A 13,157-nucleotide genomic window follows, 5' to 3' on the forward strand; every position below is an offset into this window, starting at 1 on the left:
GCTTTGATAACGCACCTGTATAGAATACAAACGCAGATATGCAAATAGCCATACAAAAGCTTTACAAAATTTCAAGTTTTCCATAGGTTTGTGCACAAGCGTGCATGCGCCCAGCAGGCATCACTTTGTACATCGAGTCAGCGTTCTAGTAATGTAATATAGCTCTATGACCATGATGGAACTCCATAGATCACTTAAGGACTGTCTCTTGAAAATGGACGAGTATTGGGTGTTTTCAAGGGGGAGGTGTCTAGCTCGGAAATTAGGGAGATCCTGAGGTAGGAGAAGTGTCTTGTGGGTAAGGGAGGGGGTCCCAATAGGTATAGGGATGAGACGTTTATTGGCATCTTGCCAGGTGTTCTGATATTTCACAATTTTTTTTTCTTATCGAGGTACTCTGGTCAGGAAGCAACATTGGGTGTGGGGACACACCATGCCTAAGTCATGTTGGGGCAACTTGGGGACCTTGGGTTTAAGCAGCTGGTCAGGAAAGTTGGTTGGGATATGACCTAATTGTAGGTGGCACAGACCAGGGGTGGGGGAAAGTGTTTGGGCTTTATAGTCAGCATTTGAAAAATGTTGAATTGACAAAACACCAGGGCAAAATGTGCTGAAGTTTATGGTTTCTCATACTTGTAAATACTATGGACTGTTTAAAATAGTCTAGGCCTACGCGTTGTCCAGACAGTGCCTGGATATACGTGTAGCCCTCTAGTTAAAATGTTTATGGCGATAATATTTGTGAACTATAAGTCGAGCTACAGAAACAAAGTACTATAACTCCTGTATTCAGTTGATGAAAAGCTAACAGGGGTGCCCCAATTAAAGTGTGTGTCCTTACTTCAGTCACAGATCTGTTGTCTTATATTACCTTGACCTAGGCCACATCACTGCTGTACAGAAAATGTTCCCAAAACCAGATTTATCAAGAACCACATGGCATTTTGGTATTTAACGTCATTTAGGTGGGCGTATTTTTGCAGTTTGCGATGAATTTCCAGGGTGGTGATAAGGTATTGTGCACATATGAATATGAAGGAAAGTAGATCACGCCTGATCATGCATACATGCATGCCTAGTTTGAAAACTTGATGGCTATTATGCTGGAAACTGTGGGCGAGAACCATAAGTCGACTAGTGGTTGATTTGTGATGTATCTTACTACACCTGCGTACTAGCAAAGTGCAAACGCCAAAGTGTCAAACGATGATCAGAACGTCATGTTGAAACGTCTTGGTCCTTGCTTTCCGTTGTTGTTTCTGATGCGCACGGCAGTTGGTAGTAACCGGTGATGGAACTGTACCCCTATTTCCGGTACCAATATTCAACTAGAGTGGTCCAAGCGTCCTTCGTTTGAGGAAAGTTAGTCAAACTATGGTTAACTATAGTTCGTGCCCGAACTTGCTCAATTCTGCAGGCTACATGTTGAAGTTGAGTAGCACACATAACATGTCCTTGTTTCCAACATTGTGGAAAACTTGTACTGACTAAGAAGTGAGCACGAAGTGTGCCAGATGAAACCCTATTTTGGTGAGCACTTCAAATTGTGGTCCAGCTCTCTAATCCCTCGGCTAGATCCCGATGACTTATCAAATCACAGAATCCAATCCATTCAGTAAAGAATGACAACACGTGTTCCCCGTGCCACCGCACAGTTCTTCGGTTGCGGTGACTGCTACTTCTCATGTTTGCCAACACATCATGAGCATTCCTGCCGCTGTGGGAGCTGTCAGATATTAGGACCGGAGACTAGTTTTGGCACATCTAAGGAGGCATCATTGCTCTTGTAATCTTCAGGCTGATCGAAGAAAATCCTTCCTGAATGAGATTGCAGAGAAGTGTTCTGAGATTTTTTTTTTTGGGGGGGGGGGGGGGGAGGGGGGAAGGGGGGGGGGGGAAGAAAGTGAGCGAGTCTGAGGGAGTGTATTCCATGTGTGTAGCCGCCGGTACCCACAGGTGTGGCAATGCATCAAGCCTTCGGTCACCAGGGAATTTGGACTAGCTGCTTGGGATTCGGAACGATCAGGAGGTGAGATCCTGAAGGATTGCTGGGACGCTGAACTCTGCTCCTGATCCACATCCACCAAAAAAAAGAAGTGCATGTACTTTGCGTACACACAGCTAAATTGTTCGGGAAACCAATCCTCGGGTATTGTTTTCACAAATTGGACTCCCTTATTGGCAATTTCCGGTTTGCCCTCGTCTGATGGCTTCATAACGATTTCCCCTGCATGGATAATGTCAATAGCAGAGTGCACTGAAACTTTCTCCATCAAACATGCCTGACCTAGTTCAGAGGGGACCTCATTTATCAAAAGGGCGGAGTAGGAGTTTTGTGTATTGATTCTGTATAGCTCATTCAAGAGTTCTTAACTCGCCACCGACTCTCGAGTTGAAACAATTAAAGACCACAGTTGAGGTAAATTGTTCGGGTCCATATGATTGGCAGGTCCAGATCCTGTTGTGAATGACAGTACTGTAGTCGGGCATCTGTGTCCAGCTTGCATTTAAGGGGGCAGGAAATTTAGAACACAGAGTGAGTCTGGATATAGCCCGGGAATCCGGAAAACTGTCGGGGCATTCAACTTGGCCAACCAATTGTTGCGGCATGAACGTGCAGAAAAAGAAACGCGTCCAGCCATCGCCGAGGGATTTATTATTTGTCATGTTCCTGTGCGAAGATCGAGGGACTGCTTTCTGCGCTATAACAGCCAAGTCTTTTCAAAATTTCATCCCATTTAAACCTCAAGTCCAACTCAAAGCTCAAAATGTTAGTACTTCACTTCCATCCCAGATTACTCCATTCATTGTTATCTTTTCTAAGTCAAGCCAAAAAACTTGTTGCTTCAAGTTTGTATTTGCAACAAAATGATGCCAATTCCTGCAACTTGCTAGTAGCTCACATATTGAACACTTTGCAGCAAATTACTACCGGAATGTATTCATTCAACTTTTTTTTTTCAACTTCATAATCCTATTCCCTTCTGCCTCATGATAATTACACTGTTAAACTTTGCTTGCGACCCCCGAACCCCATTGCTATGACTTTCCAACTGCAGTTCACATCCCACTGGTACTATAGAACCAGTTACTCAGTGTTCTCCAAAACCCCAGCGCTTCAACTTTTCACCTGCTTGCCCGCTGTGTCCTCGCGCCCCTGTCCCACCTGTGGCGCCCCCCTACGGTGCCAGCCCTCCCCTGCAACCCAGCTGTAGCAAGTCAGTAGAGAGGGTCCAGGTTAATATACACCACCCAGGAGACTCATCTGGCTAAGAGGGTTATCATTCTTCGTGACACTTTTCGGGCATTAGGTGACAGTAGTATACCTTCACACCTGGGAACAGTCTGTAATAGGGCTACTGCTAAGCAATTGATTTAATCCAGTACTTAATTTCGGAATTTGACCTGGTACATTTGACAGAAATGCTTAGCAAGAATGTAATTTCAGCAAATTTATCCGTGCAACTGTACGTAATTGAACTTTCAAATTGCAGTAAGAAAGTAGGTTACATCTTGAATTTTTCAACCAGGTAAATAAAAAAAAATAGGCTTATTGTGATTTTGGTTTGTCCAACAGACAATCCTGCATATTTTCTCGCATTTGTAAATGCAACTGATTGCTTCACATTTCATACACACCGACCATACTTGTGGGGAAGGACAAACAAGTAGACCATCTGCTGAAAACATTTGTGATACTGATAGTGTGCAAAATATGGTTGGTAGCTGGTAATAAACAAACCTAGCTAGTCTATGTGCTTTAGCTATTCTGTATAAGTCAGCTGTCATTTATTTTCTACAAATGACGGGAAGCTTTTCAAATAGCCACTTTTTCCCCTTGCATTTTGTCCTCGAAATGGCTATTGAGTTTGCACTGTTTTCAGTTATGGGATGCTCAATGATTTGCCTACATTGAAGAGAGATTCAGTTCACCCAAACTTGAAGTTGGTACTTCCCTTGAAGATTGTAATAAGTCAACTTCCAAGTCAGCCACAGCCTCATCAACGTAAAAATGTTGCAAACATGAAAGTTCCCTATAGCCACATACCCAGCTGTCAATCTTTGATTCATTGCCTGCCACCAACTAGTAGGTGCATTAGAGGTGGGTGTCCTAGTTCTTGCAACATTTTTGATGATGCTCCAACAGTTTACTGTACTTCAAGGTTCCATGCCTCATAGACCACAATACCCTCACTGGCCAAGTCATCCAGGGCTGCATTTCTCTTGGTAAAACAGTTCCAGCGAAGTCAATGATAGATTGCAACAGCTTGGGATTTACTTAAGTCGGTCAAGTTGTTTTTCAGCAGCTGGAAATGAAGAAGATATCTGTGATATCCTGATAATATATTTAATTGGTAGCGCAGATTTTGAAGGGGAATTTGTGACTTTAACTTAAACGCAGAGTTTAACTTCAACCCACGTTAAAACTCTTAATTTTCAAGGAGTGATCAACTTGTCATATAAATTTTGAAGTTGGGGTGGGGGGGGGGGGGGGGGAAGGGTTTCAGTTGTGGAAGCCAACCCTCTCCCTATAATTGCAAAAGCTGATGTCCACTATCTAGATTTATGTGTTAAAGGGCCATGCAGTGTATTATTTTTATGCAGTCCTTGGAAATGCACAAACAATTGCCATACTTTTGGATATCTTTGGTAATTTGTTGTTGTGTCAGTACATGGCAATAAGCCAGTGAGCAAACTTCTTCACAGATATTTTCAATGAGGACATTTTTGGGTTCACAATTTGAACGGAAAACCCCTCAACTGAACAGTGTCTTCCTGAAATGACATCACAGCAACAGTGCCCTCGGTTGTCCGGAAAAGCTTAGAAAATTTTATAATGTTTAAAGAAGTGCACTTTTCTTTAAAATTAACCAAAAAGGGATGTCAAATAGTTTTTATACATTTAAGAGGAGTAGAAAGTTGCACAAAATATGTTCCTAAAAAAAATAAATCATTTTCTTGGCCCCTTTCATTATAATGACTCAAGGTCAAGTTAAAAAATGAAGAAATCCCTTTAAGAAGAAAATGTCATTGAAGTTGTTCCACTCATTGATAAAGTTTCACACAACCTTCAAATGTGCACTTACATTCCGCAAATAATCATGAGTATATGTGAATCTGGAGCGCCCTCCTTTGGCAACTGCAGAGAAGTGGCAGTCAAGTCTTCCATTAAAGTTACTGACTTCTCGCCTACCAAAATGCGTCAACAGAGGGAGGACAGAATGTAAACACGCTTGAGGAATGTCCCCCTTCCTTGACCACTCGGGATTCAGTCTCCTAATTGAGACATATTTTGGAGTTTTTGCATAAACTGACCCCTCCACCCCAAGCAGTAAATATGAAACAAACAAGCTGTCGGAGGACTGTCAATTGACATGTTGCATCTGAAAAAAAAAATATTCTAAAGTGGCCCTGCACAGACACCCCTGTCTGGTAGCTTAGGTTCCAGAATTTATTTTGAAAAAACAAAATGGGTTGTAATTTTAAGGAGTGGCCATCAGAAAAAATGTTAATGCCAGCGTGGGGAAAACAAACAAATCATAAATATGGAGGCACTGACCCCAAGAAAGCACTTTGCTCAACCTCTTGTTTATTCAAAGAATAACAAGTGTTTTTTAGACTGAATGTTGGGAGATGGCGGCCAAAAATCATTGTGAAAGGGGGCCTTTTTTTGTGGAGACCTTTTTTATTTAAATAACTTTTTGACGTTTTGGAGGAATTGGAGGAATTTTTATTTAATGTTTATTTTGTGGTGAAGGGGGTATTTCTATGATTGGTCCCCATCTTTGTGATGCTGTAAAGCGTTATGTTAAAACTGAGCAAAATTAATAGTATTTTGGTCACCATGGTGATCAGAAGTATTTTGGTCACATGGTGATCAATAGCATGATTCTAAACAACCCTTGGATTGAAAGGGGGAAAACAAAAATTTGTGTGGCTAAATATTCTACTTGTTCATGTGCAAAAGATGATATTCTTGTTATATTCCTTTTTCTTTGCAAAACTATGAAAGAAACCAAATTTGTCCGTTCATTGCAAGGTTCGTAGGACCACACTTTGTACTGCTGCATATCCCAGCCCAAGTAGTAGACTGTGTAGCTAGCTGTACTGTGTTGAGCAGTGGGTTTTGTTTGGGCTGTGGACTACCATTTGTCACAGCATGTGTCAGTCAGTGTGGAGAAATGCACTCTCCAGCACCCCTGATTATTTACACAATTTGTAGCAGGGCCAAACAGTCCTTTAGCGCAAACTGACATGTTTCAGAAGCACCCAATCCAGCATTATAGCGAGAGGAACACCCATTTCAGCAGTGCAGTGGTGGGATGAGGGTTCTTCTCTGTCTCTGCAAGATTTCAATAAACACATATGGCCTTCATAGGACCTGCAGCAGGTTTTAAACATTGGTCACTGTTTACAACATAACAAAAATAACTTTTTTTTCCTTAGAGCAAACCTTAAAAGACTGTGGTCAGTTTGTATACATTTAGTGGTCAGCAAAAATACCCAGAATGGCATGTTTTACCAGGAAACTCAACCTACAGTAATAAATTTCTTTTTTGTTTGTGTGTTTGCACTAACTCGTAGGATTGGCACCTTAAGGTCAAAAGTTCACACCCCCGGGCCTGACTATATATATATGCATGGAAGAGACCCGACCTCATTAGGAAATCGGGGATTGGGTTTTTAATCAAACCGGACTGTGTACAGGGCACTGTTGACACAGCAATTGAGAGGTCTAGTTCCCCGCTCCAATAAATTATGCAATTAGGACTGATAGTGCAAGGGATTATAGCAGGGTTGGCGAAGTAAAATCGGGTCAGTGTACCGTGCTGGGGACCCAAAGTTCATTGTTCCACATCCGAGTGCCGAAAGACCGATTCAACAACTTCCACGAACCACTCCAAAAATGATCCTTAAACGCAGAGTAATTAAAGCTGCGAGTCTTCCTGTTAAAATTATCAAATTTGAATCAAAGCTTCCCAAAAATTAATTAAACAAATTAGCTGAAATCTTCAATGCCTAGATTCTTGAGGTTGGATTGTAGCTTTAGGTAGTTTATTGAACGAGGAAGTTTGTCTGAAGTGAAAACTGGTTTCAAAGTTTGATTTTGAACTTCTCTTTATTTCCATTTGATGCAGAACATTTTCTGTGAACTACATTTTCTACGACAACATATAGTAGAAACAGATTTATGCCAACAATGTTTACCTGACAAGCAAACCTGGATTTGTACCAATAAAATATCTCCTCCTTGACATTAAAAATGTCTCCATTATATATTTGATCCATTTTCGTTTCAAAATTGGGAGCTCTGAATGAGGGCCCTTGTAATACGTTCTGTCTCTAGTGCCTGCTTTTGGCACTCCAAGTTTCAGGAATCACTTCCGGTTGTCGCCTGGTTTCATTGGCAGGTTTCCACATGTGGTCCTAAAGTGTGACAGAGTAACAAACTGTGCGTTTTTTTTTTTTATGTAGACTGAGGCATCAAGCCTCGGTGTATCACTTCAAAGTTCAAGACCGCATTGACACAGTTTTATAGCTCTGAGCTGCAAAAGCTGGGAGAGATTGATGACTACTTCTCACCTTCTGAAAACAACCACCGGAATGAATGAATGGATGGTTTCACATTGACACTTATGGCCTGGGACCATTCGCATAACCCAGATTATTCATAAGACCTGAATGTTGCCCTAGTGCACTCCAGAATGCTTGATCTAGAGTTACGATGTACCGAGGGGCAACTCTGTGAATGTCAGTTTTTGGTATAGTCTGTGAAGTTCAGTCATAATATCCTGAACAGTGCCGGTATTAAAGCTGAAGCTGGTCGTTTATTAAGCATAGTACCAACAGATCTATACAGAATGCATTGAATCAAATGTTGCCTGCTTTTGTGCGTTTGGTTACTAGTGAGGGAACTTTGCAGAAAAGTGGAATATTTTGGATATGGGAATAAGAGGTAGAATCCTTTTGTCACAAGAATACCCATTTGCCATTCGAGATAAAAGTTTAGTTCAACCACAGGAAAAATGCCCCCCCCCCCAAAAAAAAATGATCAAGTATCACATTGCTGATGTCATCTGAGACAGTTTTTTAGCTGAACTGTTTTGATAGTCCAATCTTACCAAGGAAAAACCATAACAAGTTGGATTGTCAGAATTGACCAATTTCCCTTAAAAGCTATTAATTTTTGGTGTGCTTTGTATAAATGAAAACACTTGAAGATTTTCTTGAAAGCTGCACACTGTTTCATAATGAGAATTCCACTACTGCTCTACTCTTGACACATGTAGCATTTCGATAATTTTTTTTTTTAATATTGTTGTCCTCATTCCCCACGTGGTTCATCATTTTGATTGAAAAGTTCCCCATTCCAACCATGGATTGACTTTTCAATTTTGAAGTCTGCCAGATTTCCTCATATCTTGCTTTCCTTCCCGGTTTATGATCCATATTATCAGCTGCCAATATTGGCATTTATGATGTAGCTATTTGTTGATATCGGCCACCTGTTATCCCATAAAGTGCTATCTAAGCTTAATTGCCATTCACCATCACAGATAATATTGACATTAATCAAAATGTCTGGGGAGTCAAGAAAATTGTCCATTTGAGTCAGTAAAAAAAAGGAAATCCGTTGTTTTCAATGAATGAGGGCGCTGCAACGCCTCCAAGGACCACAATCAGGAAATAACGGAGGGTTTTGCAGGGTTGAGGCTGTATGCAATTTTTACATGGAGGCAGTTGGAGGATTTTGCAGGATTGAGTTTGCATCCTAGAAAAAAATACCCAAGGTCCCAATTTAATTCCATTAACATGTTGGAAAACAGCTTGCCTACAGTGCAACAACACTATTCTACAAAATGTAGGTGGCCCGCAGAATATGTGAACCTCCAAGGACGTACACCCAGGTCCAGTAAATGTCACATTAAAAATTACAATCTGGGTGTAGTAAAACTCGACCATAAAATCATCAACGGGACCAAAGCACCACAAAACGGCTCATTTGGAAAGAAGAATGTCCTTAAATATGCCAACAGGTATACAACACCCCCACACCCATTTGGCCAGTGCACTGACCTCACATTTTAATAAGGCATATTTTGATATGGGGGCATTTTTGTAGCAATTTAAATTCCTGCCAATTTATGGAAAGCCTGGAAGGGGTAGTTCTCCCCTGGGGAAGAGGGGGGGGGGGGATAAGGGAGAATATTTAACCTCTCAGAAACCCAAACTGTCAGTTTGGAATGTGGGGTAACACCTTTGTTTTGTCCCCAGCAAGCAGAGGGTCATTTCTGTCCCTTTGAAGAGTTTAAGTTTTTCGGTGTGGACTTGTTTTAACTTATTAGTAACTGCACCGCCCCTAACCGCCCTGCCTATTACTCCCTGCAGCGCCTGAAACCGCTGGAACACTCTATGGCTTCATGGAGTCATCACTGAATTAACACTGTGTCATAAATTGTAGTTACGTAAATATTTCACATAATAAATCCATTCAATACATGAAGCTCCATTTACTGAGGACAATTCATAAAAATCCAAATGCCAAATTATTGCATGGTCCTTTTTGCGAAGAAAGCATCAAATTCATCTCGCACTTGATTTTCAAGGATGGAACCAAAAATAGCTATCAAGTGATATATTTTTGCAATCAAAGAATTAAAAAGTGCCAAGAAGAAATGAAAACCAAAATGCCAATGTTTGAAACTTGTTGGAATTTTGGAGATGAAACACATTGATGGGTACAGTCATTTCTTTAGTGAAATATGCAGTACATGTATGTGAGTGTTTTTTGTCCACATGTTGTTCCCCTTTAAATGCTTCACTTTGCTGGAAAGACACACGGCGAAGGCATCGACCCCAGAAGCGTACATTCTCATCGTATCTATCTCCATATATCTCCCCTCTATACTGTCCTCCATCATGTCATTGTCAAGTGGGCTTTTTACTTCTATTGACACACTCTGGAGGGACGGCAACCGGTCAGAACCTTTTGTCCAATTTCACGGCTGCTTCTCAGCGCAAACAAGGCACTCATTGAATTGTTGCAAAAAAAAAGAAAAGAAAAGTATCCATTTACTTGGCCTCTTAGTATGCATTTATCCGTTATCGGTTTCATGCTTCAAATCCAGCAGAAGGCCTAGGCTATATTGTTTTCTTCTTCGTCGGTCTTCCCTGGGTCCCAAACAAACTGCCAAGGCAGTTTTTACGGGTAAATAGTAAGGGATGATTTACATCGCTGGCGCTTGCCATTGTCCGCCCTTTGACAGATGAAGGGTGAACGTCCTCGAGTCTCCATAATGGATTTTTTTCTTCAAAAATACTGCAAAACCATTTAGGTAACAGTTACCACCCTTGAACCACCATCAGAAATTAGCTTCAGAAATTAGCTTCGATACAGGGCAGTCCCTCCTCCTAAATAAACCTATTTTTCAGAAGTTAAATCTTAATGACATTTTTTTAATAAACTCAACAAACACTTCATAAATCTTATCACCAAATTGTATATTGTAATCCCTAAACGTATCTATCCAGGCCCCTTTTTTGGTAGCATTATATTAAATTCACCTCTGATGAAATGACAGGCTTTAGACACCAAATCTGTTTTTAACAACAAACAAGTGACAAGATTTGCTTACAATTTCTTTGAATTGTTTGTCAGTATTGAAAATAATCACACAGACAGTCATTGTGCCCCAGGTGTTTCGTGACGTCATTTGGTAATGAATGTGGTTCCAGAAGCCGTTTCCGCTGTTTGTTTTTTCCTGGACAAAAGCTTAGAATTAACAAGTTTACTGACATGTCAGACCATGGGTAAGACGATCTCTCTCACTAAGTCTTGCCAAAATCTGTTGATTCCATCTTGGGATGACTCATTCTTTTTTTTTTTAATATCGGACCACACTAATAGACGCACGCATGGGATTATCATTCTATGGACCATGTGACTTGACAAAAAAAACGATTCTATTTACCTTGGGACATGACTTGGGACTGAACTCTTTCGCAGAGGTAAAACAGCTCATATTTCCCCAAGCTGTGCTAAGCTTTAAAAAAACAGCCCAACACCGAAGAATTCCAAAGGGCAAAGTTGGTTCTCCGTGCTCTTCAACAAATTAAGTTTTGTTCTATTAATACATTTTAACTTGTATGTTTTATTCCAACCAAAAATCTTCCGTTTTTCCTTTTTTGGACATCAGCAACCCTCTGGAAAAAAGGTTTTTGTTTTGGACACAAACAGATCTGCTTTGCAAGCAGACTGGCTCCTGGTCCTTACATTATCGATACTGTGATTGTGGGGCAGGAACCAGCCTACCCCGCCAGAACGGAATTATTTTCTGGGAGCCAATAATTCAAAATTGTCAAGTTCTAATTTTATAAAGTTATAATTCTATGGGCCTATATTTTCGGTTGCCATCTCATTCAAAAGTGAACTGCTAGAAAAATAGCAATTTAAAAAAAAGAATCTATTTATTATGGATAATGCATCTTAAGTTTAAGGCTCAACTGTTACATTGGGCCATCATCTTTTTAAATTTCACAATTGAATCTCAGATATTGTAAATATTTTATTTCATTCTTTGTTTTCATTGTTTGTTACAGTCGGCTGGAGCAGAATCAGATAAGATCTATCCCATCCAGAGCTTTCACACAGTACAAGAAGCTGAAGAGAATGTGAGTAAACACTCCCCCCCCCTTTTAAATAAAAGGAAAGACCCCCCCACCCCCACCCCCAATGGACCCCCCTTCCCCCCCCCCCCAAAAAAAAATCCTAAAACAAAAACCAGTACTTGTATGTCTTAAGGCCGCTTTACAATTGTCTCAAAAGTTAATGTGCAATTTTACATCCTGGCAAGGATTACAAAAAAAAGTTGAATACATTTAAAAGTTTACAAAAAAAGTTGAATAAGTTCTGGCAAATTTCATTGTGTATGTTCTGTAACATCAAACCCCACTCCACTCATGTTTTTTAATGTTTTTTTTTGGGGGGGGGGGGGTGGGGGAGGGAAATGTATCATATTCCTCGTCTGCCATCCAAATTCAAATGTCTGTTTTGTGGTATACAGGCAAAAAAATCTCAGAGAGCCAGCGGAAAAATTTCCCCATTTAAGATAATATAAGATTAGCCTGTGAAAACAGTGTTTGCAGTGATACTCCCAACCTCCGTAGTTTGGGTTCGACTGAAAATGTGTAGAATTGGGAGGATTTAGAAAAGTTTGATTAAAGTAAACTCATGTATTAGACTGTAAATGTCCTTTTCGTCCTTTTCTGTCACAGAGATCTGAGCAACAACATGATTGAGACCATCGCCGACGATGCCTTTGTTGGTCTGAGAGCTCTCTCATCACTGTAAGTAACATGACAGTTTGTAAATCAAGTCTCCAGCCTAACATCCAAACCAGAGGCCACACACAGACATTCCGGGATCCACTCTCAAATCTGTGACTTGAATCACAGCCATCAGTCGCACATTAGAATTTTTTATGGTGTAATCAGGCAATTCACACTTTTTTAATAGATCCCTGTTTTCAACCATAGTAGAAGGTGACACAGGTTACATTGTGGCTCCAGTATGACTGCAGCATGCATCAAATTGGAGCATTGTCACGCAACGGAGTGTTGACATGCACAACACTTATATTTCTGATGACTTGCTTGATGGAATTTCCTTTGAAGAACAAGACCAAATATCAAACTTAATTTTCCAATTTTCAATCTGGGTTTTCCTGACTACAACGTGCTGTTTTTTTATGTTATAGAAAGTATTTTGTACTTCGTTTGACTCCAGACTGACATGTTGAAATGTTTTTTTTTCTAATTTCACTCGGGAAGTTTCAAACTAATACGTCGGTGAAGGGTAAACCTAATATTGCATTTATATCTCCCTGACGCAAAAATTCCATCTTATGAATAGTTTCATTGCAGTGACTGCTGCTGTATCAGATTCGAACCAGCCAACCGATCCCAGCAAGCTTGGTGGTCGAGTGGTAAGACATCTGCACTAGAAAGCAGGAGGTCGTGGGTTCGAGTCCCACCTGAGTACACAGTGTTTATATGTTGGTGAAGGACAAAACCTAATATTGAATGTTGAAATGTTGTTCTGATAAAAAAAAACCTGAGATTTTGGAGGGTGTACAAAGGCCTTCTTGACTAGCATC

General features: G+C 40.5%; 1 protein-coding gene across 1 annotated transcript in view; it reads left to right on the forward strand.

Annotated features, from left to right (window-relative positions):
- LOC119739724 (slit homolog 2 protein-like) overlaps positions 1-13,157 on the forward strand; it is a 69,450-nt gene that overhangs the window by 13,608 nt on the left and 42,685 nt on the right. Inside the window, exons 6-7 of the mRNA XM_038214754.1 lie at positions 11,602-11,673; positions 12,277-12,348. Coding sequence (XP_038070682.1) covers positions 11,602-11,673; positions 12,277-12,348 — 144 coding nt within the window. The remainder of the gene's footprint in view (positions 1-11,601; positions 11,674-12,276; positions 12,349-13,157) is intronic.

Source organism: Patiria miniata, unplaced genomic scaffold (assembly GCF_015706575.1).
Source record: "Patiria miniata isolate m_02_andy unplaced genomic scaffold, ASM1570657v1 HiC_scaffold_4, whole genome shotgun sequence".
In the NCBI taxonomy this organism is placed as follows: domain Eukaryota; kingdom Metazoa; phylum Echinodermata; class Asteroidea; order Valvatida; family Asterinidae; genus Patiria; species Patiria miniata.